The following is a 25089-nucleotide window of genomic DNA, read 5'->3' as shown; positions in this document are numbered from 1 at the left end:
TGTCCATGTGGCCTATTCACCGATGGTGTTACCCAAGAGCTTTCCCTGCTGGGGGGAGGGTCACAGGCCTCACCTATGCCCTCAGTGGCGGGGGGGGGTTCCCATCACCACTAGCCCGTCCCGGTGCCGACACACCACTTTGATGGGTGCCGCCTCCACACTGTGATTGCCGTTCTTATGCCAGAGTTCTCCTTCCCATCTGCTGGGTCGCCCACAACTCCCTCCCTGTGTCACAGGGTTTCGAGTGGTGAGTCCAGGCGATGCATCATCTGTGCGTCTCATGTGTTTCCCACAGTCCCAGGTGTCGCAATGCTCTGCCCCTGTGGTTCAGTGGGGTATCCCTGCCGTGTCGGCCCCCTCGGGAACCTCCTCACACCACACTGCCAGACCCTCAGCCCCGCACCACGTGTGTTCCCGGGCGCGAGTGCAAGTCCACAGCCTCAATCACCGGATATGCAGGTGAGTGGCCAGGCAGGGAGCACGGGGGTGGCACTCCAGCAGGTCTCAATCCCTTCTATGTCACGCTCCCCGAACCCCTCACCGGCTCACCCTACCGTTCACACCGCCTCTAGTCTGTCGCCCCAAAGCAGTCGCCGATCTGTCCCCGCTCTGAGGGGCTGTTCGGTGTCTCTTTCCCTGTCTCAGGCAGCCCCTGGGCACAGCACAGGTCCGGGCCCTTCCCCATGCCTGCACCCGACCTGGTGCAGCCAGGCTCCTCGCGTCTCGCGTGCCAGTCTACCGCCCCATGGGCATTCAAAATGATGCAGGAGCCCCACAATACCTCCAGAGCTCCGCAGGCAATCCTCCTGTTGGTGTCGGAGGCTCCCCCAGGCCACGGCCTCCACAGCAACACCGCCGGGCCCACGGGCACATTGGGGCACACCGGCCACCACTCCACCAATTCTCCTGCAGCTCACTCGCACCGGCGAGCAGAACCACCCCCACCGGCACCGATGTCGCACCGCAGGCCTCCACACCAGTCACAGGCCCCTTATGTGCCGTCTCTCATGCCACCATCATTTCCGTCCACGCGGCTCGGCACCACGCGACAGCAGTCTCCGGCTCTTACTCAGGCCACGGCCTCCACAGCAACACCGTCAGGCCCACGGGCACACAGGGGCACACCGGCCCCCACGCCGCCAATTATCTTGCAACTCACGCAGGTGGGCAGAACCGCCCCGCCGGCGCTGAAGTCACACCGCAGGCCTCCGCACCAGTCACAGGCCCCTTATGCGCCGTCTCTCATGCCACCGCCATTCCCATCCGCTTGACTTGGCACCGTGCCACAGCAGGGTGACAGACGTGGTGAGGAGTGAGCACTGGTGGGGCCCTGTCGGCCCCCCCCCTTTTTTCTATATATAAAAAATTATATATATATATATATATATATATATATATTCACTTAAAAAACCATAGGTTTCACACATGTTATAGTTAGGTGGATATTTCACTCGTAAAAAACCAATGAAATTCCCCCGTTATAGTTAGTTCAGATAACTATAACTCGCGCGCCCGCAATCCACTGCTCATGACGTCCCATATTACATCACTCATGACATGGTCAGTGGCATCACTCATGACATCACTGATGACATCATCCTTGTCATAGAGTGGCGGTCGCGCGAGTTATAGTTATCTGAACTAACTATAACGGGGGAATTTCATTGGTTTTTTACGAGTGAAATATCCACCTAACTATAACATGTGTGAAACCTATGGTTTTTTAAGTGAATTTGCAAGGTTTTTTAAATGCTAATTCCTAACTATAACGTGTGTGAAACCTATGGTTTTTTCAGTGAATTTGTACGTTTTTTTAAATGCTAATTTATTTATGTATTATTATTTTTTTTATATATTTATTTTTTGGTTTTTCACCGTGCGCGCACGGTGCGCGCACCCCCGTGATTTTTTTTTAAAAAATTAACATTTTTTTTTCTGCCTTCGGGGTCCTTCAGGGACACCCTGACAAAAGCTAGGGGGTCAGGAACTCTCTACCCTGCCCGCTTTTCACGTTCGCCACCTTCCTTTTTCACTCTCGCACTGAAAACAAACAAAATGGCGGCCGACACTTCCTGATTTCGACCGATTCGAACGTTGACTAACATGTAACCACCAATCAGAATTACGCTCGCGCACGTTAGGGTGCTCGCACGGTGCGCGCACGGTGCGCGCTTACAGATATTTATATGCTTTTAAATGCTATTTTCTCAGGAACTACTGAACAGATTGACACCAGACCTGCAAAAGGCACTTCCCTGACCTGAGGACTACCTCTCTGCCAAATTTCAAGTAATTCTGTTCAGCCGTTCGGGCTGTACCTTCGACTAAAGGTCCTATGGAAAAATGCATGGGGAAAACGTGTTTTGGGACCCCCCTTTTTTCTCGGCCCCCGCTTGACGAATCACCCGAGACTTTTAGGGTAGGAGCTGAACGGAGCGCCCCATTAGTTTTGAAAATTTCGCGAGGATTCGTTAACCGGCGCCAAAGTTATTCAAAATAGAATTTTCTGATTTCCTATGGAAACTCGGTCCTAACTATAACTATCTACTGGCGACCACCAGTAGATAATATATACATATATATATATATATATATATATATATATATATATATATATATATATATATATATATATATATATAAAAGGGGGCCGACAGGGCCCCTCTGGTGCTCACTCCTCACCATGTCTGTCACCCTCGGCCCGAGGGCAGTCCGCAGCCCCCCAGCAATGCCTCCTTCACTTCTCGGATCTCAGGCTGCCGCCATTTTGTCCGCAGCCGGGTCTCCGAATCTAGTTGTGTTTCTCGTCGCCAGAAGCCAGTTTTTGGCAAAGCAGGCCAATCTGGGCAAGGATAGTACCTTCCGGCACTCAGCCCTTGATTTTTCGGAGCAGGATCATACAGTTGAGCAAAGGATTAACGCAGGATCATTTGTCGGCCATCGGAGCTCCGGTCGGACACGTCTAGTCCGCCATGCTGCTGGCCACGCCCCCCCATGAAGCAGATTATTTAAGCCTCTAGTGTTTGGCCACAGGAAACCAGTGCAGATTATTTAGATGACTTGATACAGATTGATGCAGTTGAAAGTCACGTTGGATTCACTCTGCCATGTTTCATAAGATGAAGAGTTAATTTGAATCATTAGGAACGGTTTTAGTGTAATGTCAAACTGCTATACAGTGGAATTGAGGAAGGGGGTCCAAAACAAAAGGCATGGAATGAAGACATGCTGGGGTGGGGTCTTGCGAAGGAATATCAAATTAAAGCTACCAGGAGTGGTGAAAAAGTGATATATGATATTGCAGAAAGAGCATAAATGCAAGCATGTTAACAGGGCCCCTGATAGTAGATCACATTGCACAGGATAACTATTAAGACTAATCTACCCAACAAATTGATAAACTAGATGATACAATGTTGCAAGAGAAAAAAACAGATCATATATGTTAATGCAATTGTACCGATTAAAAAAAAGATACAAAGAGATCGGTCTTTCCTAATACAGCCAGGGCATTATTTATGGCTGTTGATCAGCCACAGTCACCAGGACGGGGGCAGCAGGTATTTTAAGGGTGCCTGTGCTTCTTCTGCCTGTGACACCCTATTTCATTTTCCTGCCGCTCCAGACAGGTGAAATGACAGTACAACTCACACAAGGTGTCTAAACAGCATAGATCCCTGTACACTCTTTGCAGATCTTGCTAGAATCCTAGCCTAAGGCTTGTGGCATACCAGGCACTTCAGACAAGGTATCCAAGGTATCCAGGACATTTAGAATTGCCTCACCACACTTTATGGAAGTATTAAAACTGTCTTTGTTGCTTTAGGTTGTACCAGAAACATTGCTGAATTTTCATTTGCAAGGAATTTTGATAATTCATTGTCTGGGAACAATAATTACTACTCTAGTTTAATGGTTTATCTGTGCACCCTAATGGTAAAAGAAGAACACTAGATAATTCTGTATTGAGTTCAGCAATTTGAAAAACAGAAGATTCTTTTGCACTGTAATGCCTAAATGACATCTGATTGCAGGCTCCATACGGAGATAAAACAAGAAGCGACCACTATTTCATGATGGCATTTCCCATATATCCATGATCCTGAACTGTTTACTCTTAGAGTATCAATATTACACTCTCTTTATTTTATCTCCTTGTTGCAGATAGCCTTTGGATTGGAAATAAACTCACTTGAGGATGATCAGACCCCATTCCCAAAAGCCATCTCTAATGTCATGAAAGGATTGATCTCTACACGTGAACCATTTATCAGGGTATGTTGAAATTTCTCTACTGTTACAAATAATTACTTATTTGTGTTTCTATTTTAATACTGAAGTTGTGAAATCTCTTCTGTGCATTTTACTTTAAATGGATCTTTGCTATGTTCCCATTAAGTTGTATCCAAGAAATTGGAACTATGTGAAAGAAGTGCAGGAGAGTGTACGTCTGCTTCGCCGCACAGGAAAGGAATGCATTGAGCGCAGACGGAAGGCCATTGAAAATGGAGAAGAGATACCAGTGGATATTCTGACACAGATACTGAAAAGCGAGGGTAAATTAACATTTTAAAATAACAATTCCAATCAACAGTTTTCCTTCATCTCCTAAAAGCTTGGAGTCTAAAAATGGAGGCAGTTAGCATTTGTGTCAATTTTTGCAAGGAAGCTCTGTATAGAATGATCGAAAAATTTCTTACATTTTTACTAGCCATATTTGGGGAGGAGCAGTGGATGCAATAAACTTTCTTTAAAAAGATTTTGTATGCTGCTTTAACCCTCTTTGGTCACATTTCAAGCCCTTTTATAAGAGCTTGTATGTTTTTGATTCTTCTTTGAGCTATTCCTTACAGAGCTAAAAGTAGAACTGTATACAATTTTGTTTGCGCATCTTTTGACGTGAATGTCGGAGTAGAAGATTCCATTTTCTACATCAAAAATCCTTGTGGGACTTAAATAGTTGTAATCAGGCGGGCGGTCTGTTTTGGCTTTGGCAGTGTGGTAACGGGGCAGCAGTGTGTTGGCCCTGCTCCCACACCGCCAAAGTCATAATAAGGCCCTAAGTATCAGTGCACTGCAGATACAGGAAGACAAATCAAGAACAGCAGGACACAATCAATTCTATAATCTGCTATTTGGGCCAAAAGTAAATTCGGGTTCAGTTATTTAAAAGCTCTACAGTAATCCACAAAACAAAAATAAAGTGATGAATCTTTCAGCTCTATGGCACAGGTGGACAGACAGAAAAATAATCGGCACTGGGATAATACACTAACACGACTAAGCAATGTGACGTAATCACTTCTGAGCAAATCAGATCAGTTGCCTTAACCCTGGAGTTTTTTGTGTTACTGGTCTCATTTTCTAAATCCATAAGTAGGCTTCTCAAGTGGAAAAGAAAACGGAGGAAAGGAAAGAGGTTTAAACCCCTGTTCAATATAGTTAATCACCAGGAATGTTCATAGAAGTGGGGATATCCTGTTTGTATCCCTGATGGGGGAGAGAGAGGGCATAGGAAGTATGCTATAGCAATGATATACTTCATAACTGTGACTGAGACACATTTTGTATGAACTGACGTTGGGTGGGTAAGGGTATCTGGGGTGCACAGGGCAAACAAGATTTCCAACAGAGAATTTGGAAAGTGACTCATTGTATATCGATTTTAGGTCTCACAATAGAGTGATACTTGCCTTGGAGACCTCACGTTACCAATACTATAAAAATATAAATTTTACAGGAAGGATAGAGAGAGAGTGGGCTTTGAGCCAGTCCACATTAGCCATTGGCTCTCATGTTTTTTCAGGGTTTGCTATTGATTGGATGTGCTATCCATCAAGGCCATGAAATATTATACATGGTTACATTGTCCCATTTGTGTTTCAATGGGCCATAGTGCTCAGGTGGTACTTTTGTTAGATTGTAGAAGTCAGAGTCAAAGTGTGTTGCTTGATACATTTACTTTGCTGACATGATGAAATATTTATTGCTGGATTATGTTGTTTTTTTTGGGAGGTGCATCCAGTTTTATCAGGCTAAGGCTATTCTCTAATCACCATTGCAAGTTAATTTGTTTTACATGTTGCTGTAATAACATGCATTGGATGTACAGCTTTTTTGTGAACTAAGTAAAATCATGCAGGCAAATGAGCATTCGGCCGCTGCTCCAAAAATACAGGCCTAGTGTCAAAATTATCCAACATGTAATATTTTGGTGTTTATTACTTTAACCTTCACCATTTGCAATGCAAGCTTTGTGTTTATGACACTATAAAACCTTTCTTTGAGGACACCACTTAACTCTGATAATGTAGCTTGTCCAACTCCCAGCTTCCATATTGTTGTAGCCCAAGATGTTGCTTTATTGTGGTAGTTTCTTTCTAGGACAGCCTGGAGCAACACACACAAAGATGCTGATTAATTACCAAATAATTATCCTTACAAAATAGTTAAAAAAGTAGATTAGACTGTGCACCTAAAACAGCAAGACCTCTTGGCTCTGGCTGAGGGTCTGTGATGGGCAGAAAGAAAACCATAAATCTGGACCTTTCAAAATCAGACAGGGAAGAGTGCATTTGATGGACCTTATTATTTAGTACCAGACAGCTATGCTCGGCTATTGATGGTCGCTACACAAGATAAATGTGCCAATGATCAATAAAAGAGAGAAGAAATAGGTTCACAGTCAGAATTTTCATGACCCAAACACTGATGACTGTCCTGTAAAGTACTAGATTTTGATGGAGCTTGCTAACTGTATAATAACTAAAAATTAAAATTCTTAATGAAACCACAATCATAATTTACATTGCGTTTTACAGTGTCAGAGACAAATGATTGGCTGTTCATGGAAACCTCACTGACCTTCAAATGATAGTTTAACCATCCAGGACGTAATCTTACTGGCAGGAACATGACTGATATTTCCAAGGCAGTCTGTGTTCACTACATATATTTAAGTATGATTTTTAACATTTGAGTATTATGGTCTGTTTAAATTGCTGTACATTTTTTAACTTAGATCAAATGAATTAAATGATTCATAACATTTGTTGGGTTAGATCCCAGGCGGCTGCAGCGGTCCCTTGGTGTTCTAACCGCCACAGTCCAAATGTGGTGGGCGGACCGCAAATCTGGCGGTCTGAAGACTGCCACAATGGGTTTGCCGATCTTTTGGACCGCCGGACTCTTAATAAGGCCCTGAGGTAACTAGTAGGATAGGGGATACAAAACAAGTGATTAATTGTAGTTGAACTGAAAACTGTTTCAAGGGCCCTTTGTTAATCAAATCAGTCTATATAATCTTTCATGTCTAATTTTGGTTGTGATCCTGCCTTCTCCCAGTATGGATGACCATTCTATTTCTTTTTTGACCTATGTGGATGAAGATGTGCAGGTATACATTGAGCACTTAGGGCTCTTGAGGATTGTTTTAAATCAAATGTATTATCTATCAACTTCGGTAAAACTAAACTGATGAGATGTAATATACAAACCACATTCTTAATTGTTAAATGTCAAATTACAATGGGTTGGTTCCTTTATCTACAATGCAGTAATCTTTTTTTTTCTCCTCACTACTTTGGAAGTACCATCAAGATGATTTTTTAATTTTGTCTCTCGATGTTACTGATGCTGAGGTGGACTTTAGCCAAGCTTTGGAGAAATATGTTTGCCTCTGCCTTTAAAGCTAAATTATTACCTATTTAGTTTTATGGAGCCTAAGTATGGATATAGTATGGTACAAGCAACATTTTGAGGTGGAAAAAATGTCTTTGGGAGCTCTTATCTGGGGTAGAAGTGCCATGCTTGGTGATACGGATTACAGATAGCAGATTCACTTCCTTCTCTCAATATCAGCATCTCCCACATTTATCCCTAGAAGGTGAATTGTCTAAATAGGCAAGCGAAAAGAAGTACTGTAACTTCTGTAGGAAGGGCTTTAAGATGTATATATAGTTATTGTACTCTTTTATTGATAAAGCTTGCTGTATTTTTTTATACTTGAAGCTATCTTTAGTGAACAAGGAGTCAATACATAAATAATGTTCAGCTCTACGGTACACAGCTAAGCATAATGTCCTCACAGGAAAATTCACTCTGAAGCTTAATAATAGACAAGCAAAGGTAGAAGAGAAGACATGTTTTCTTAGTATAATGGGGAAACGTAAGCAAAGGAAAGGGTGAAATGAAAGAGGGAAGAAGATAAACAAAATGCCACCTTATGCAGGCCAGTCATTGAAGACCGCACAAGAAAGAGTTCACGTTGCCAGAGCCAAAGAACAGAACATGATGCAGAGTTTAATGCACAAGATGTCACATGAAGGGGAAAGTAAGTAACCGTGACCAGCAGCCAACTCTTCTAGAGAGGCAGGTTGGCCTCTCCAAGTTGAGGCAACAAAAGGGACAAAGCAGTTGCTGTTGTATGTGGGTATTGGGTTGGGGATGGGGGGGGGTCCCATTCCACATTATTCCTCTGCACCAGAATCAAACCACACATCCAGCAGCGAAAACATGTTAATTTTAAACGAGTGTAGTTGTATTTGTTTTAAATATTGTCTTAAAAATTAAATTGCAACATATTTTAAGATGTAAACACTTTTCTTTTGTGCTTCTACTAATATTTTTGAAGCTGTATGCAATTTGTTGTAGAAAACACTGTTACTAGAGACATGTTAAAAGCATAGTTATGCAACAAAATCTGGGCACACCCTCCTTTTTGGTGGTCATGATGGCAATGACAATGTGTGTCTTGGGCCGCAGCTCTTCTCCAAGCAGTGTGGCATCAGCTGGGACTTACGTGGCACTCCAGAAAGAGAGGAGCAGATTGCAAGCCAAAGTACCCCGGTAAATCTGGTGTTGAGGCTCTCGCTTGCCCAACACTGACTGTTTGTTGCATTGATACTGAAATTTGAAACTAGAAGAGTGAGAGCTCTAAAGGTTGAAGCTGATGGCTACAGTGGGTGAAGGACCTCCCTGAGCCCCTCTACATGACAGTGAGCCACATTGGGCACCATGCTCGGGGAGGGTGAGCTATTAACCCAGTAGCTTATGTGTATCTTAAGACCATTCTCAAAGCAGCCCTTAATATGCATTGCCTCCGAAAGAAAAGAAAAGTACTCGGGGACAAGCAGGGTTTCCCCCCTCCCAAATCCCCATACAGCCTGCTTGTAAAGCTGTCCAATATACTAAGCCTGCCCTGGCTGAAGCAGCAAAAAACCGAAGTCTCACTTGTGAAGAAGCCTAGTTGATGGCCAAGTTAACAGTTTTGCCGAGGGCCACACAACTTATCGAGTCGAAAATGGGTAGCATGGAGGTGCTGAAGGGGATTGGTGAAGAGCAAGTTGGCATGAATGAACGTAACAGGGACATCATGGAGAGGAAATCCATTAAAGAGGTGAGAGCATTAAAGAAAATGGGTTGACTGCTCATTTTTGCAACAAGTGCCCCTTCTCCTGGACGAGTGTGTTAGGTATCAGCTGCTGAAGTATAGATGATGAAGCCAAAAGAGCAGATAGGTGTGGCCACTGGGGCCTATAGCAGTGAAAAAAATCATAGCCCTGAGGGATTTCACATGATAAGGAGTTGAATGAAGACCTTTAAAGGGACATGCTGGGCTGTTTCATCGAGGAAAAATCGTCAAGTTATTGGTGCCTCACTCTAGTACCATACAGATGTTCTGTGAGGATTGTGCAAGAATCTGTATCAGGGGCCACGAACAGATCAAGAAGGATGAACTCATACAGGTAGATGAGCAAATCAACCAGTAAAGAGGTCAGAGTGGGGTCAGTGCAAAGTGGACACTTAAAGGAGATCTGGGTTTTCTCCAGGGGCTGAGCTTTTTCAATCACATTTGAGAGCTGGTCGTGGACCAAACTTTTTTTAGAGAAGAGAAAGAGAATGAGAATTCAAATTAACTGAAGGGTTGCTGGTGTATTTTTTCAAGCTGATGTGTGCCAAGCTATACATCAGATAACAAAACAATTGGTATATTTCTCTTGGCCCCAGGCTACAAAGGCATATCTGCCATCTGTGCAGAGCTAAAAGAAATCTTCAGCGCTTGAGTAAAAAGTAAACTTTGGTATGCGTAGGTGGGGCCTCTTGAATGCCACTGATTACTTCCAAATGTCTTCCTCTTCTACTGGTTATGAAGAGTGCATCAAAAAAACACAAGTGCCAGATGACCTTTCCTGTATACCACACCAGATGGAAGGCCCAATTAGGGATGGGCAATCAGTCCATGAGCCGTTGGTTTCAGGTAGGGCACACAGGCCCTCATTTTGGAGGCCGGCACTTGCTTTTCCTCATCAGACTTTGATCCAGAGCAAGAGAGAGAAAAACACAAAAAGAGGAGAGGAGAAGAAAGTGAAAAATACAAAAACAGTGGCAAGGGGAAAAAATTAGGTAAAAACCTACAGGAGAGAAATAAGGAGGCTGGTGGTGTATGGTGTCAGAAGAAAGAGGCATGAGGAGGAATCAAGACTACGAGGATTTGGGTTTCGGCAAACTCAATATTTATAGCGCCTGCAGTGGGCTTCTGAGAAAAACTTTGGGTACCAGCACTTATTATTTTCCAAAATTAAGCACCGGATTGAAAAGGATAGTGGTGGGGTACCTTCAGCCTACTGTTGAGGCTAAAACTTATACAAAACGTATAGATTGATATTATATGCTTTTATTATATGCCAACATAAAACACTATTTGTAGTAGAGTGATAGCAACAGTCACAGACATATTGGCATTAGTAAGCGTGAGAAACGTATGCAGAAGATACAAATTATTCTATAAACGTATTTATAGTCCCAGCATTGAATAGCTCTAAGTGCTAGTGACTGAATCCAGCCCAAGCTTACATATCTCACAGACCATAGTATGGAAGATGCCAGGCGTCCTGGGAGGTATTGTTCTTCAGATACATCAGTCCGCTCTGCTCATTACACAGGGTATCCTCTTGTAGTCATTCTCACATGGTGAAAAAGTCTGTGAGAGCATGGTTTTGAACTCTTGCTGTGTGGTGAGAAGTGTAACAGGAGACCACATTGCAGACGTATGCTGACCTACAAGAGTTATTGCTCTATTACTATTTTCACAAATACTTTAGAGCAAAGATAGCTGCCCCGGGTATCACTAATATGCAACAATTTCATACTTATGCACCCTAATCACAGAACATAAGCACATTAGTGTAAAACATATATGCTAATAATCAAAGCTGAATTTATTATAAACAACGAAATTAAAAAGAGCAAATATTTATGCATCAAAGATTGAGGCCTTGGGTCACACTGGTCTGACCAAAGAAAACTGTGTAGCCACAACAAAGGGAGAGCACTAAGATCCTCTTCTGAGAAATAATTTCCGAAACATTTTTCTAGGTTGCCTGAAGCAATTTTGTTTATGGAGAAAACTTCCAGAAATGTAGTTCAGCCGGACATATCAGAAAACCATCAGGCAGACATTTACAGGTAACCCCAATCATCATCCACTGGAGACTGATTAGCGCAACAACATTGTGTCCCCATGCACACCAATTAGAGGTAGCAGCTGCTGCCCCTGGCTTGCCCTTTAGTAACAGTGGCACTGTTGTTGCTAACCCTTTTCTCAGTTGTGATGAAGTCAGACCTGGAAAAGGGAAAAAACAGGGCTCTAAGAATCTTTTCTTACTTTCTGTAGCTTCCTCTCCATGTCCTTTCCACAGACCATTGGCAATAAATAGGATGCTATTGAGAAGCTAGGACCTTGGATTTCATCTGGAGTCAAAGAGTAAGAGATGTCGCTTCTGACAACTCAAGCTTTTTCTTGAATTGACATATATGCATGCCTCCAAAATGGCAGATTATGCAGTGAATAGAAAAACATTGATGCAATCCATGAAGAGCATGTTCCTTTCCTGTTGCAAAATGCACTTTTTCAGGGCCAGTTTCTTAAAAAAACCACTATGTAATACCATTGATTTACAAATATTGTCTTCCAAAGAAAAGCATCTAATAAGGATCCATCATATGATACACCATGGGAGATTTTATTTAACTCAAGTAGCCATGCAGTTAATTGAACACTGGTTGTGCATAAAATTAGATCAAGCTTGTAAGATGTAGTTTGGGAGAACATGGAACAATTGTGTATTGACAAATCTGTCATTTTCCCAAAGACCTCCTTCCAGCATGTACAGATTTTAGGATAGATGACCCGCGTATGCACTAGGTGAGCTTCATCCTGCTGACGTCTACTGTACCAGGAGGTAGGTTGAATCTGCCAGTACAATGCCCATGCTGAGTGTAATGCAGTCGAAAGATGGATGTTTCTGAGAACCTACTGGGTAGCACCAGAGCTTTACTTTTTGATCCCTTGATTTATACTGTCTTGTAAAGGATTATATATCCGCTACTTAATTCCTTTTCATTTAGCCCAATATAACCACATGTAGCTAATAGAAATATGTGCATGATTGAGGGAAAGAATCTATTGAAATGCAACTTAGGCGTAATCACTTCCACCTCCAATCCTGAGCACCTGTAACGGACTCTATATGACCTGATGATGTGGCTCCATCTTAAATGCCACATTTCTGAGTTCAAAATCCACCAATTTCCATCAAAACTCTGCTGCTCTCACTCTGTTACCTGTTATATTTAGAATAACCCCTGACCCCAGGCCACAATATGATTAGACAGCAGGGATGATGATAGAGGTGATGAGTTATCAACTCAGCACATGCTCCTGTAGAGGTTGTCATGTCTCAGTGCTGTAAAAGAACGAAGGGTTTCCATTACACATCTCAGTGGTACTCATTTTATCATCATCCAAAGGATGAAAGGTGTTTATCTATGTGTCCTGTTGAATGCATACATATCTTCACAGTGAGTACCTAAATCTCCGAGATGGCGTTTTATCTTATCTCAAAAGTTAATGGCAAGTTTCTCCAATCCTAGCAATGTGGGTTTGTCTACTAGAAGGGGACACACGATTCCTAGATTAGTCAAAAGTTAGACCACTAATGTTAAAAACATTAATGTTCAAATTTTCCATTTTTAATAGGTGCGTGTGTGTAATTTCCCTCTTTTTAAATACATACTCCCACCACCCCAGGCTTGTATTCCTAGTTATCTTATTATGCACATTTGCACAGTATTGTCCCTTCTTTTCCTCACAGTTGTTTCCTCTTTCCTAAAAAAGATGCAAACACTAAAACCCTTTTTCCTATGTACTGAATGAATATTCATGTGGCAGGTCAGATTGCAACCCACTTTGAATCAAATTTTTAAGAACCCTCTGTAGGAAGCTGGGTTTCTGTTGCAGTAACCCACCCACTTTGACTTGATGTGCCCTGGGCCCCTGCCAATCAGGTTCCCAGGGCCTGTGTTCTTTTCCAAAACGTACCTTTGTACCTACAATTGGCACCTCTCTGGCCAAATGTAAGTTCCTTGTAAAAGGTACAATGGGTAGCAAGGGCACTGTGACCAGGGAAGGCCTCTAAGGGCGGCAGCACATATTGTGCCACCCTTAGAGGTCCTGTACCTTAACCCACATAGACTGCCATTGCAGGCTGCTTGTTTTGGTGCGAGACAAAGTGACGACTTGACTTGGCAGACTCTGTGTGCCATACCTACAATCCACTGCCCTGGCATATGTAAGCCACCCCTCTAGCTGGGTGCAGTAATGTAATAAAGAGTATATGGTCTGGGAGTTTGTCATTACGAACTCCACAGCACCATAATGGCTTTACTGGAAGCTGGGAAGTTTGGTATCAAACTTCTCAGCACATTAAACCCACACAGATGCCAGTGTGGGATATAATGAAAAATGCCCTCAGAGGGAATCTTAGAAATGACCCATGAAAAACGACCTAACTCTAGTGTCCTGGCTGAGTGGCTGCTCGCCAGCTGCCACCACCAGACATGTTTCTGGACCCCTGGGTCAAGAGCCTGCCGCTCTCGGGGTCCTCAAACAAAGCACATCCTGGGACGAGGTGCCAAGCCTCCTCCCCCAGGATGGGCAGGGTCTACGATGGGGAAGCTTCAAAGGCCTGCCGCCTTTGTGAGCTACCCCAGCCATTTGCTGCTCCCAGCAACTGGCCCCTACCGGTTCTGACCCCCACTTTGAGAGGGAAAATCGGAGGGAAAATAAAGATAGGAAGAGAGGTGTGCCCACCTTTGCCAACTCCACCCCTGACATGGGGGAGGCGAGGTGAAGCACAACTCTTAGTTCCAGCCATCTTGCAGAAGAGGGCACCCAACCATCCAGAGTGAGGCTCATGCCCCCCTCCCACTGGAGTGTGGCATAATAGGGGTGTACCCACCCCAAGGAAGGGACCAATTGGTACCGACCTGTACCTACCTGTAACGCCCCTAAATTCAGTATTTAGGGTCAACCAGAACCGAAAAGTAGAAGCAAGAAGAAGAAGGACCGAACAGCCGTGCAGAGAGAAGACGAGGAGGACATCAACTGACTTGGCCCCAGTCCTACTGGCCTGTCCCAACCTCAAACTTCTCCAACAGAACCTCAGCGTGTCCAGCAGTCAGCAGCCTTCGAAAGCCCAGAGAGCCTGTCCTGCCTGTGCAACTAAAATGAACTTGGTCTCCCATGAGTACCGGACGTGCTCAAAAGCAACCAACTCTGACTCTGGCCGACTCTTTGAGTCTATACACCACTCCCCTCGGACGCCCCGAACCCGAGCTTGAGTGACCCAATACCCTAAGGAAGTCCCCCCAGTGATCCTAGCCTGGATCCCGGTGACACCTGAACCTCCATAAGTTCCTAAATCAAACCTGCAGCCAACAACTGGAAGATCCCCTCAACCGACCGAAGGCAATCCCCGAACCGACTCCGTAACCGAAGCGGTTCAGAAAGAGCAACTGGGACCATCCGATCGACTCTGTCACCGAACTCTGCAGTCACAGGATTACGACTCCCAAATCCCCCCATTTGCCTCAACGGCAGCTGACCAACTCTGAGGGAACCGCGACCGAATCTGCAGCATCAGCCAAGACTGCATCCTACACCCGGCCGCCCCTGTGCCACTGGTGATGTAGTTCTTGTGTTGGCCATTTGGCCTTTAGTGCTGACCTTGACCCCAGGAGCTGTTTGCCCCACAATTTGGTGGCCTACAGGACGCAGTCCCCAAGTCCCTAACCGTGCTTAGGTCATTGGCTAACGTGTGGTCCCTGCACTCTGCACCCTGCCTCCTTTGCGCCGCTGGTGGTGTGACCCGAGTGCCCATTTGACTGAATCTTACTCTCGGACCCATAAACTCAGTATGCCTTCTCAGGACTAAATGTGGTTTGTGAGTAATACTGTAAACCTGTATTAAGTTTGCAAAATGCATTGACCGCTTTTCCTTTGCCTCAGGAAATGCACCAGCCTAGTATCTAGAGATACCTGGCTGCGTAAGAAAAGTAATTGCAAAGCAACTCTGACTGTCTAGGAATACAAAGTATTTATACTGTAATCAATTTATTGCATTCAATCTATATTTAAACTGAATATGCTTGCAACGTATTTCTATACTGACTTGTACCAGGCCTGGCTTGGTTCTAGAAAATAAATATAACTAAATAAAGTTTTTCATACAAACCAATTGGTCAGAGTTCAGTCCTTGAGTGTGTGAAATCATCTCTTGTCTGAGTCTTACAATAAATGCTGAGCACTGCCCTCTGATAAGGCCTTATTGCTCGACCGCAGTGCCACAAAATAGAGATTTCAGGCCAACCACGATGGAGCACAGGTCAGATATGCCAAGCAAGTTCATTTTGGTCAAAGATTTTATCTTAGGACTTAGGAAGTGTTTTAGAGTTTGGCTTTGTAGTTGGTCATTCCTAAGTATGTCACCAATGGAGCCTACTCTGGCTTAGTCACTGACATAGTCCTTCAATGGCCCAACAGATTGAGGGCTTCTACAGGTTTGGACATTCGAACTTCGAGGTTTGGGTGGTCTAATGGCCAGTTTTTACTCTTCCTTATGGCTGTGACAAACATAAATGGTAAGGTACAGTGAAAATGTACTAATGACCCCCTCACAATGGGGAAAATTCCAATGGTGTGGGGGGTCATAGTTTTTTTTTCTTCAAAAAACAAAATATGATTTGGGGATTTTGTTTTTGAAGAAACAGAGACTTGTTAAAAATGTGACTGGTGGCCACCATGTTTGACAGAGTAATCCATCAAACTTTTAACTCACAGGAACCACCATGACGGTCGCTGCTTTCAATGAATAGAGGTGTCTGCTAGGTCGGTGGGCAACTTTAAATTCAGAGGACTGGTGCTCCATCAGGGCAACGGAGTATTTTACTCCATCACCCTGACCGAGTACAATCCATACTTTAAAGTCTAAATCAGGCCCTTAATCTCTGAAAAGTAAGTTAAAATCCTTCAGCGGGGCAAGGGTGCAAAAGGTATCTGAGGACGTCCCCTCAAAGCTTGCTAGCTGTTGGCCTGGGTCCTGCTGAAGCCTTGGTTTTGGCTAGAACAGATTAGATCTGGAAAAGTTTGCATTTCATGCCCAGGGATGGACTGCTCACCAGCCAGATACTTTCCACAGCTTCACACGGTCAATATTTCTCTATTAAGACAAATTCTCTCTTTCAGAGCTCAGAATCCTCCAACAGGGCAAGGCTGCAGGCATTTTCCAATGAAGGCTTCCACAAGGCCGGATACCTTCTCGCCAAGAGCCTGCTGAAATGGATTTGCTGCTGTGGCAAAGCCCCAATTAGGAGGAACCGATTTCTTCAGCCCAGCAAAGTTGTGCCAGGGCTTGTGTGGCTGGTTCAGGTCTTCCGATGGCTGAAAGTCCAAAAACATTTTTCTGAGTTCCAACTTTTCAGAGATTATAATAGAAGTTCTGTTAAACACAGCCAAGGGTCCCAGGACCTCAGGTACAGCACTTAGAGGTCAAGACTCAGGAAGAGGCCACCAGCTGTCCAGTCCAGTGAAGGCCCCATTGTAACTGATTAGGTAGGCACTGTAGAGAAAAAGCATCTTGCAGCTTGTTATGTCCCTGTAGCCAAAAACGAGGTCAGCCAACAGACCCTTAGAGTCCATGCCTTTGCCCTGAGGACGAATGGGAGCAGGTCCAGCCCTTCAAGTCTCCTCCCGGGTCTCAAATAGCAGTCACAGTCCTTCTTTTGTTCTTCCCCATGTGTAGAAAGTGCTCTTAAGAGGGTGCCGCATTAACGGCTCACAGCAACCCTATCCACTTTTTCAACAGTTACCACTTGACTTAATGCAAACAATCCCACGGTGCACCGTACAGCTAAAATCCAAAATGGGGAATTCTTTCTCACTTGTGCAGAGGCTGTGTCCCCACCCAGAGTTGTGGCCAGAGAAATAAGCAGGCCCCTTCTCTGAGGTTACTCAAAACTAGTCCTGGGGGTAATGCTTCTCACTGAGTTTGGAGACAGTCTGGCTTGGAGAACAAAGGTTTGCCTTCTCTGAGTTTCATGTAACATTTACTGGTGAAAAGACTGGCCCATTTGCAAGTTAAAGAAGCTCCTAGGTCCACCCTAACTGGTTTTCTTGCGAGGGTCAGAAAATACTTCCCCACACCCAGAACATTGCCTATGCACTTGGAGCAATTTTCACACCTCAGCTAGGTCAAGCACTGGCTGGGCAGCTGCTGGAAAGCTAATGCAAATTAGCTTTTTTGTTTAAAAGCCTTTATTTAATATCAATAAATACCATATTACAACATAAATAACTCTAATAAATAGTTAGCAACTTACATATGGCATTAAGTACACAAGAGAAATAATAAGGTCTTTATAATTTGGAAGGAAGGGAAATTAAAGGAGAGGAGAAAAACAAAACAAATGGATAAAAAGGAAATAATCAGTATCCTAAATGTAACATTCTAAAAAACAACGTTCTCCTCTGTATCTTAGAATAAATAAGTGAAACAAATATAAAAGCAGGGAGAAATATTCATGGCGGATAAAAATTCTCAGATAATGTAGACTTGGTAGTGCACATATCATTTTCAACTTGATTAAGAAATGTAGTGAGGGGTAACCATAGCAAGTCAACATTGTGAGAAGATAAACATTGAGCAGAATACACAATATCTAATTTATGATGTGAGAAAACCGAATCCCAGCACATCCTATAAGATAACTTACATGATGATTTCCAATGAAAAGTAATTTGCTGAAAAACAATTGCTAATAAAATGTCTAATAACTTATGCTTAGGAAAAGATTATACAAGATAACTAGTTAAAGAGCCTAGAAAGATATACTGAATATTAAAGGAATATTTAAAAACAAAAATCTTTCCAATCTGGGACCGGATCCTACACCAAAAAGAAAGTGCATTGGGACAATTGAACAACATATGCATAAGATCTGCTTTAGGAAAACCACAAGTGCAACAGCTATCAGAGTTGTCTGAAGAAAATCTGGAGGGGTAAAATACAGTCTGTGATAAATAAAGAATAGGGACTGAGTAATACTCGCTGGCCCAGAAATTGTATAAATTCATGCCCATATCTTATTCCAAAAAGTAACCTCCCAAATAACATCCATGTCCTGTTCCCATAGAAGTTCTAACCTGGACTTGGTTCTAGAGGGGTTCGGAAGAGAGAGAGTTTTATAAATAAGTGAAGCTTTAGGACCATTTTTAAAAAAATGAGTAAATCCGGAAGAAAAGGAAACTGAATAAGTGGACTGCTGAATTAAAAAATAGATGTCAAGAACCACATTCATTAGTGATGAAAAGCGAGGATGAAAAGATTTGGGACAGTGATAAGCAAGACAAAATTGAGGGAAAGAGCTATGAGAATTATTATGGAAAAGTTGTGATATCCACATAATACCTCTGTCTTTCCAAGTACCACAAAATAGAGGTCTGTTGTTCAGCTTAATCAGAGAATTATACCATAATGGAAATGGCAGAAATATAGAGGAAGTCAAAGTGATTGGAAGATACATGCATTTGATCAATGAAACCATTTTTTCCAAAATAGAAGACTAGAGAAGTGACTTTGTAGAAGAAAAAGATAATATCTCATTAAATGTAAAAGGACATAAAAAGGCTTTTTCAAGCTAAAGCCACAACAGAGAAAAAGAAGAGCATTCATTTTCTTAAAGAAATACTTCGGAATATGAACTGGTAACATAGAAAGAAGACATAACAAAAGAAAAGGGATCATCATTTTAAAAGTCTAATTGCACCCACCAAGATAAAAATAAATGATTACAGGAAGATATAATATTCTCTCTTTTAGTATTTAATTCTTTAACATTAATTTTGATGGTCTTGGGAATAGAACTAGTGAACCAAAGCTCTAAATACTTAATCTTGACAGAAGTAGACTATTTATACCCTGTAAGGCGATAAGAGTGACTAAAAGTATATTTATTAAGTGGAAGAATTTCTGTTTTTTCTTTGTTTATTCCATATCCAGATACCTGCGAAAATGAAGACGTTTCCTGTAAAAGCGGGGGCAAAGGAATATCATGAGAAGAAATAAAGAACAGAGCAGCAAATTTTAAAAGCAAATTTTAAATGCCGATCTCCGTAAGGAAATCCGGAGATAGAATAATTATTACAAATTCAAGAAAGAAAGTGTTCCAGCACTAAGACAAATAGCAGAGGAGAAAGTGGACAGCCTTGTCGGACTCCTCAATGAAGTGAGAAATAGGAAAAAACTCTACCGTTAACCAGTACTGATGCACGAGGAAGACAAATGATTGCTTCCTGGAAGGTGCCTTAAGTGATGGAGGAATTAATAAAAGAGTTAAATAACCAATATAAATAAGGTAGAAGAAAATGAGAGAAATGAAGGTAAAGTTCTACAATGAAACCATCGGGCCTGCCGTTTCCCCTAACTTTAAAGAACTTAATGCTCCAGACTGTTCATCAGAAGTAATATTACACTCTAAAGAATCAAAATCCAGGTCAGGGGGAGTAATATGGGAAGTCTGACTTGGATACTCTGCAATCCTGAAAGATTTGGGTACTACCTCTGGGGTATATAAGGATTTATAGAATTTAGCAACTCTTCCAAAATAGCTTGATGTTTAGTAATAGATTGACCTTGTGAAGAAAATATAGAGTCAATGACGCATCTCTCTCTCCTTACCTTTAAATATTTTGCTAGCAGTTTACCAGCCTTATTTTTCCCACCATAATACAGAGCATTTTCCCTCAGAAGAATATGATTAGCTTCTTCAGTAGAAAAAATATTGAACTTCAATTTAGCCTGTAACAGCTCTGTCAAATCATAGGATGATTTAGAAGAAAAATATCGTTGTCCAAGCTAGCTTTTGATTGAGGAAAGCAATTCATTATGTTCTAGTGTTCTATCCTTTTTTTTCTTATAGACATGGTTTAAAATAAAATCCCGTCCAGACGCTTTAAACGTGTCCCACAATAAATAAGGAGAAATCTCAGATTTGTCATTAAAGGAAATAAAAATCCAAAGCAAAAGAAATAAAATAACTAGAAAGTTGAGCATCCTGAAGTAAATAAATTATTGAATTTCCATCTATGAGATGGAGATTTAGAGGAAACCAAGTCCAAATCAGTGACAACCATGGTACGATCATAAAGTACGATTGGAGTAATATGGGAATGTATAAGCCCCTTTGAAAGAGACTTGGAGAGAAAAATATGGTGTAGTTGTGAAAGTGTACCATGAGTGGCACAATAAAAGGTATAATCTCTAGCAGTAGGGTTAGACAACCTCCATGAATCTATCAATGCACTTTTTGAAATGGCAGAGTGAAATTGTTTTGACATTTTATGCGAGAAAAATTGAACTGATGACTGTCTGTCCACAAAAGGATCTAAGATTTGATTACAATCCCCACCTAGAACAAAGTACGCATCATAATATTGTGCACATTGGAAATGGAAGGCCAAAAACTATGATTGGGTTGTGTGGGATCATATACATTCATTATAGTCAGAGGTATACTTTCTACAAGAATATTACCAATAATCCATCTACCGGCATCATCTGGTTATTGTGAAAACACGGTAAGATTAAGAGATTTATTACACAGTATCACAACCCAATTCTTCTTATTCAATGAAGGAGAAACACATACCTGTCCAACCCAGTTTCGTTTAAATTTCAATGCTTCATCTTGGGTAAGATGGGTTTCTTGAAGAAGAACAAGACACGGATTGATCGACCAATTAATATTCCATGTTGTCACTCGGAATCATATAAAGTGAATAACGGGTAGGCACTTTGAGAACTTTAAACCAGCTAAAGACTAACACAATAAATATTGACATATATAAATGGAACAATGAGGGAAACCAAAGGAGGACACAAAAGTAAAAAAGGAAGAGAAAAAAAGGAGAACCAGGAAAGGCAGAAGGGGAAAGCAACGAAAAAGAATGAGAAACAGGAAGAAGGGACAGTCCATATCCAAAAAGGACGACTATAAGAACATACCTGAATAAATAAAAATAGGAAAAGAATGGGGTGATGACAACACAGGAAACAATGACACATCAGAGGGAGAGGAAACCACGACACACCAAGACCATGTATATTCAGGAGGGAGCACCGCACAATGACAGCATTTACGATGAATCTGCAACGAAAGACAAGGAGAACAATTTAGAACAAATAATACAACACATTAAGGCAGCTCCAAAAGGTACGCATTAAACATATTTAATACTTCAAGGAGTATCAACCATTAAATGGACCAGCTGTATTCATAGTGACCGAGGTATGCAGGAGAGGTGTGGCTCACTGGTTAGAGGCGGCAGATCCGCAAGCAGAGAATCGGGCAGGGACCAGGGTTCAATTCCCGACGCGGCAGGGTCGTGCACCAGGGTCAAAACGGACTCGATGATTCTCACCTCGGTACCTACTCTAACCAGGAACACACTCGGCAACTCTGGGCATTAGCTTGCCTCATCTCCACAACGGCCCCCCACATTCGCCGGGGATGCCTGGTTTCACCTTGGAGATACCCAGGAGGGACCATCTCACAGGGATAGCCAGGACGGGTTCCCCAGCGGTCTACAGCGCCACGACGCCTCAGGGCAGCAGTGCGCTTTACAAGACACATACATTTACATTTACATTTATGCGATTGTATAAATGTTTTAAGCTCAGCTGGATCTTCAAACGATATAGTTTTATTCTGGAATGTCACCTTAAAAATACAGGGATGAAAAAGACCATATCTGGCTCCAAGAGAACGAAAAGGAGCACGCAGGTTAAGAAATGCCTTCCTTTTAGCAGTAGTGGCATTAGAAATATCCTGAGAGAGGAAAAGAGTGACTTGACATTTAGCTTTAGCTGCTGAGAGAACAGGCAACAAGTCAGTAAACTTTAAAAAAAGAATAATGACTCCCCTTGGTTTGGCAGGAGACGTAGAAAATGCAGAACGAGGACCCAGCCTGTGCGCCCTCTAAATGCTCAGGGTAGTAGGTTAAGGCATATCTAACAGTTTCGGAAGAAAAGAGGTAAAAAAGGAAACAGAATAATTTCCTTCCAATGCCTCCGGAAGGCCATAAATAAATAGATTATTTTGCCTGTTTCTATTTACCGGACTTCTGTGTGCTGTTTAAGCCAGAAAATCTGCTGTTCCACCATAGACACACGCCCCTCCACCACCGATCATTTGTCATCTAAACGTTGAATCCTGTTCTTAGTCTCCTCCACGAAAGGACGTAGAGCACAAATCTCTTCCAGCAGCAATTCTAAAGAAATAGGAGACACAGATTTTTCAGGTGAAGAAGGATCCTGTTTCAACCTCTTGGAGATGGAAGAAGAGGATTGATCTTTACGTGTGGAGGATTGTAGAGAAACAGCACAGAAGAAGTAGCCATTTCACCAAGAGTTTTCAAAGAATCAGCCAACACTTCCTTCACAGCGGAAACAGCTGAGCCAACACTCAGCATAGAAGAAGAATATGTTTTGGGAGCAAAAACAAAATGCAGCTTCCTTAACCTTCCATAGAAAAAAGAAAAACATGCCAAGAAACTCAAAGTGAAGGCTAAGGCATATGTTCCACCAATAGCGCACTCATTTATTATTATGCAGCAATTCCAATAGAAAGCCACTCCAGTAACCCCCAGATAAAAAAAAGAAGGACCTGTCAAGCGACAGAATTTGCCATAGTAGAGTACTCCCACAGAGCCCCAGTCATAGAACACTGCAACAACACTCCACACAGCAGTGTAGATGCCACCTGGAAAATAAAATCCTCAACAGTCTCAGTTGAAACTGCAGCTTTTCCTAAATGCAGTTCCTCACGAATTCCAAAGTAATTAATACGTTACGCACTCCCCAAGGTTCCCTTCAGTGTGCTCAATTCCCTCTCATCATCGAGAGAAGAAAAGAAAATGGTGGCCGCTACTTGTGAGGAGTCCATGACGAGACCAGTCACGGCGCTCCATCACCCAAAACAGCACGGCAGCAGCTCCTCATGTTCCTCCCTCATCGCAGCCCAAAATCTCTGGGAAGCCAAAGGAACCGAAACAAGTCCGTGATACGCCGAAGTCTCCCTGTCAGGCGGCCATCTTAGGTGGCGCCGAAGCCACGCCACAAATAAGCTTTCAAGAGGTCCAGGCAGGTAAAAGGTACCCTTCTAAAAGCTACTTTTTCTAAATATTTATTACCACTACTACTTCACCATTCAATTGGGCTCTTATTGAATATTAAAAAATAGTGGTTGAACTATTATCCTAGATGGTTTCAATCCCAAAATAGCATAATAAATGTTTTAGTCTGCAGTCTAGTCTTCTCCTAGGACAGCCAGAGCCTTTCACAGTTAACCATTTTTTTTGGGGGGGGGCAGGGGGGGGGGGGCTTGTCACTGCAGAGATATGGTAACATTCCATTTCTACATGTCCCATTTTTAACTACCGAACACCATACTTATGGACTACAAGGCAAACATGGGGTGACTTAATTTTTAAAAGGAAGCCTTTTCCACTATTAATTCTGTTATTTTGACAGGTTTTGCTGCAGGTTTAAACTGCGGCATTAAGGCTAAAATGTTAGGCCTAAAGTCAACAAGTGCTTCAGTCCACAGGTGACATTTAACTTTTCATGACATATCTAGTTTCTGCCCCATACATTATGGCCTCATTGGAGAGTTAAATGTGCCAATCAAGGATTATTCAATTTCTACATATTTTTGGGGTCAGGGCACATACACTTGACAGTGGACAATAGTGCCCCAATGTAAAGAGTCTGCAAACCAGCAATAAAATTGAACAAAAGATGGAGCTGACCTCGCAAAAAGGGGCATTTTCCACAGCCAGCCTTCGAAAGTATCTAAGCACCCACCTTTTAATAATGTTTGTGTAATCATCTACACTTCTAGCTAGATCCCTACCCTAGAAACATATGTGCATTTGCTTCATTCAAAGGCAGCCGTAATTGCCTTTTCATGATGAGAATAGAGGCATTATAGGGATATAGTAGCTCATTGTAAAAGGAAAAACCTCTTTCATGGATAAAATTCAAATAGACCCATGAAAGACAAGGCAACCGTTCAAGATGTGCACAAAGTTTAATTTTACTAATAGTAAATTTATGACTCTGTTAGGACAAACTTGTAGTTTTTTAATACAAAAAAAAATAATAAACCTACACAAAAGTGCAAGTTTACCTTTGTGAATCAGGCTCTTGACTTTTGGTCAGTCTGCCGACCAGAAAAAAAATCTTCACACAAAAAAATCAGACCAGCGAATTCCTTTGAATCTAGAACAAACAAAAGTGTAATCTACCTTAATCATGTTGGTTAATTTTAATAACTGGTTGGTTTTACTAAATCTGATCTGTACTGTTTATTTAAACTACAGCTGTGTTTGATCGTTACCCAAATATTTCCTGTTCCTACAGCTTTGGAAGAATATTGTGACGAGGAAACTATGCTGGACAACTTTGTTACGTTCTTCCTTGCTGGTTAGTGACTTAATTTAATCTAATATAATGCACTGTGTTATCAGATATCTGCTGGTTTGTTATCACAACAGTCAGTGAGTTTAAGAATATTAGATTATTGTTCATTGATATTTCTCCCTTTGCTATGTAAATGGAAAGCAACTTTTGTTATGTTATGTCATACAGGGGTCTTCAACTTGGGGGGCTCAAGTGATGCTCGGGGGTGGGG

The 25089-nt window shown here is 42.3% G+C and overlaps 1 protein-coding gene across 2 annotated transcripts in view; it reads left to right on the top strand.

Annotated features, from left to right (window-relative positions):
- Positions 1-25089, top strand: part of LOC146799015 (cholesterol 24-hydroxylase-like) — a 202211-nt gene that overhangs the window by 128624 nt on the left and 48498 nt on the right. For both annotated transcript variants that reach the window (XM_085626412.1, XM_085626411.1), the window contains exons 7-9: positions 4165-4275; positions 4400-4556; positions 24819-24881. In XM_085626412.1, coding sequence (XP_085482538.1) covers positions 4165-4275; positions 4400-4556; positions 24819-24881 — 331 coding nt within the window. The remainder of the gene's footprint in view (positions 1-4164; positions 4276-4399; positions 4557-24818; positions 24882-25089) is intronic.

Source organism: Triturus cristatus, chromosome 9 (genome assembly GCF_964204655.1).
Source record: "Triturus cristatus chromosome 9, aTriCri1.1, whole genome shotgun sequence".
NCBI classification, from domain to species: domain Eukaryota; kingdom Metazoa; phylum Chordata; class Amphibia; order Caudata; family Salamandridae; genus Triturus; species Triturus cristatus.
This window is presented reverse-complemented; position numbering and strand designations above follow the sequence as displayed.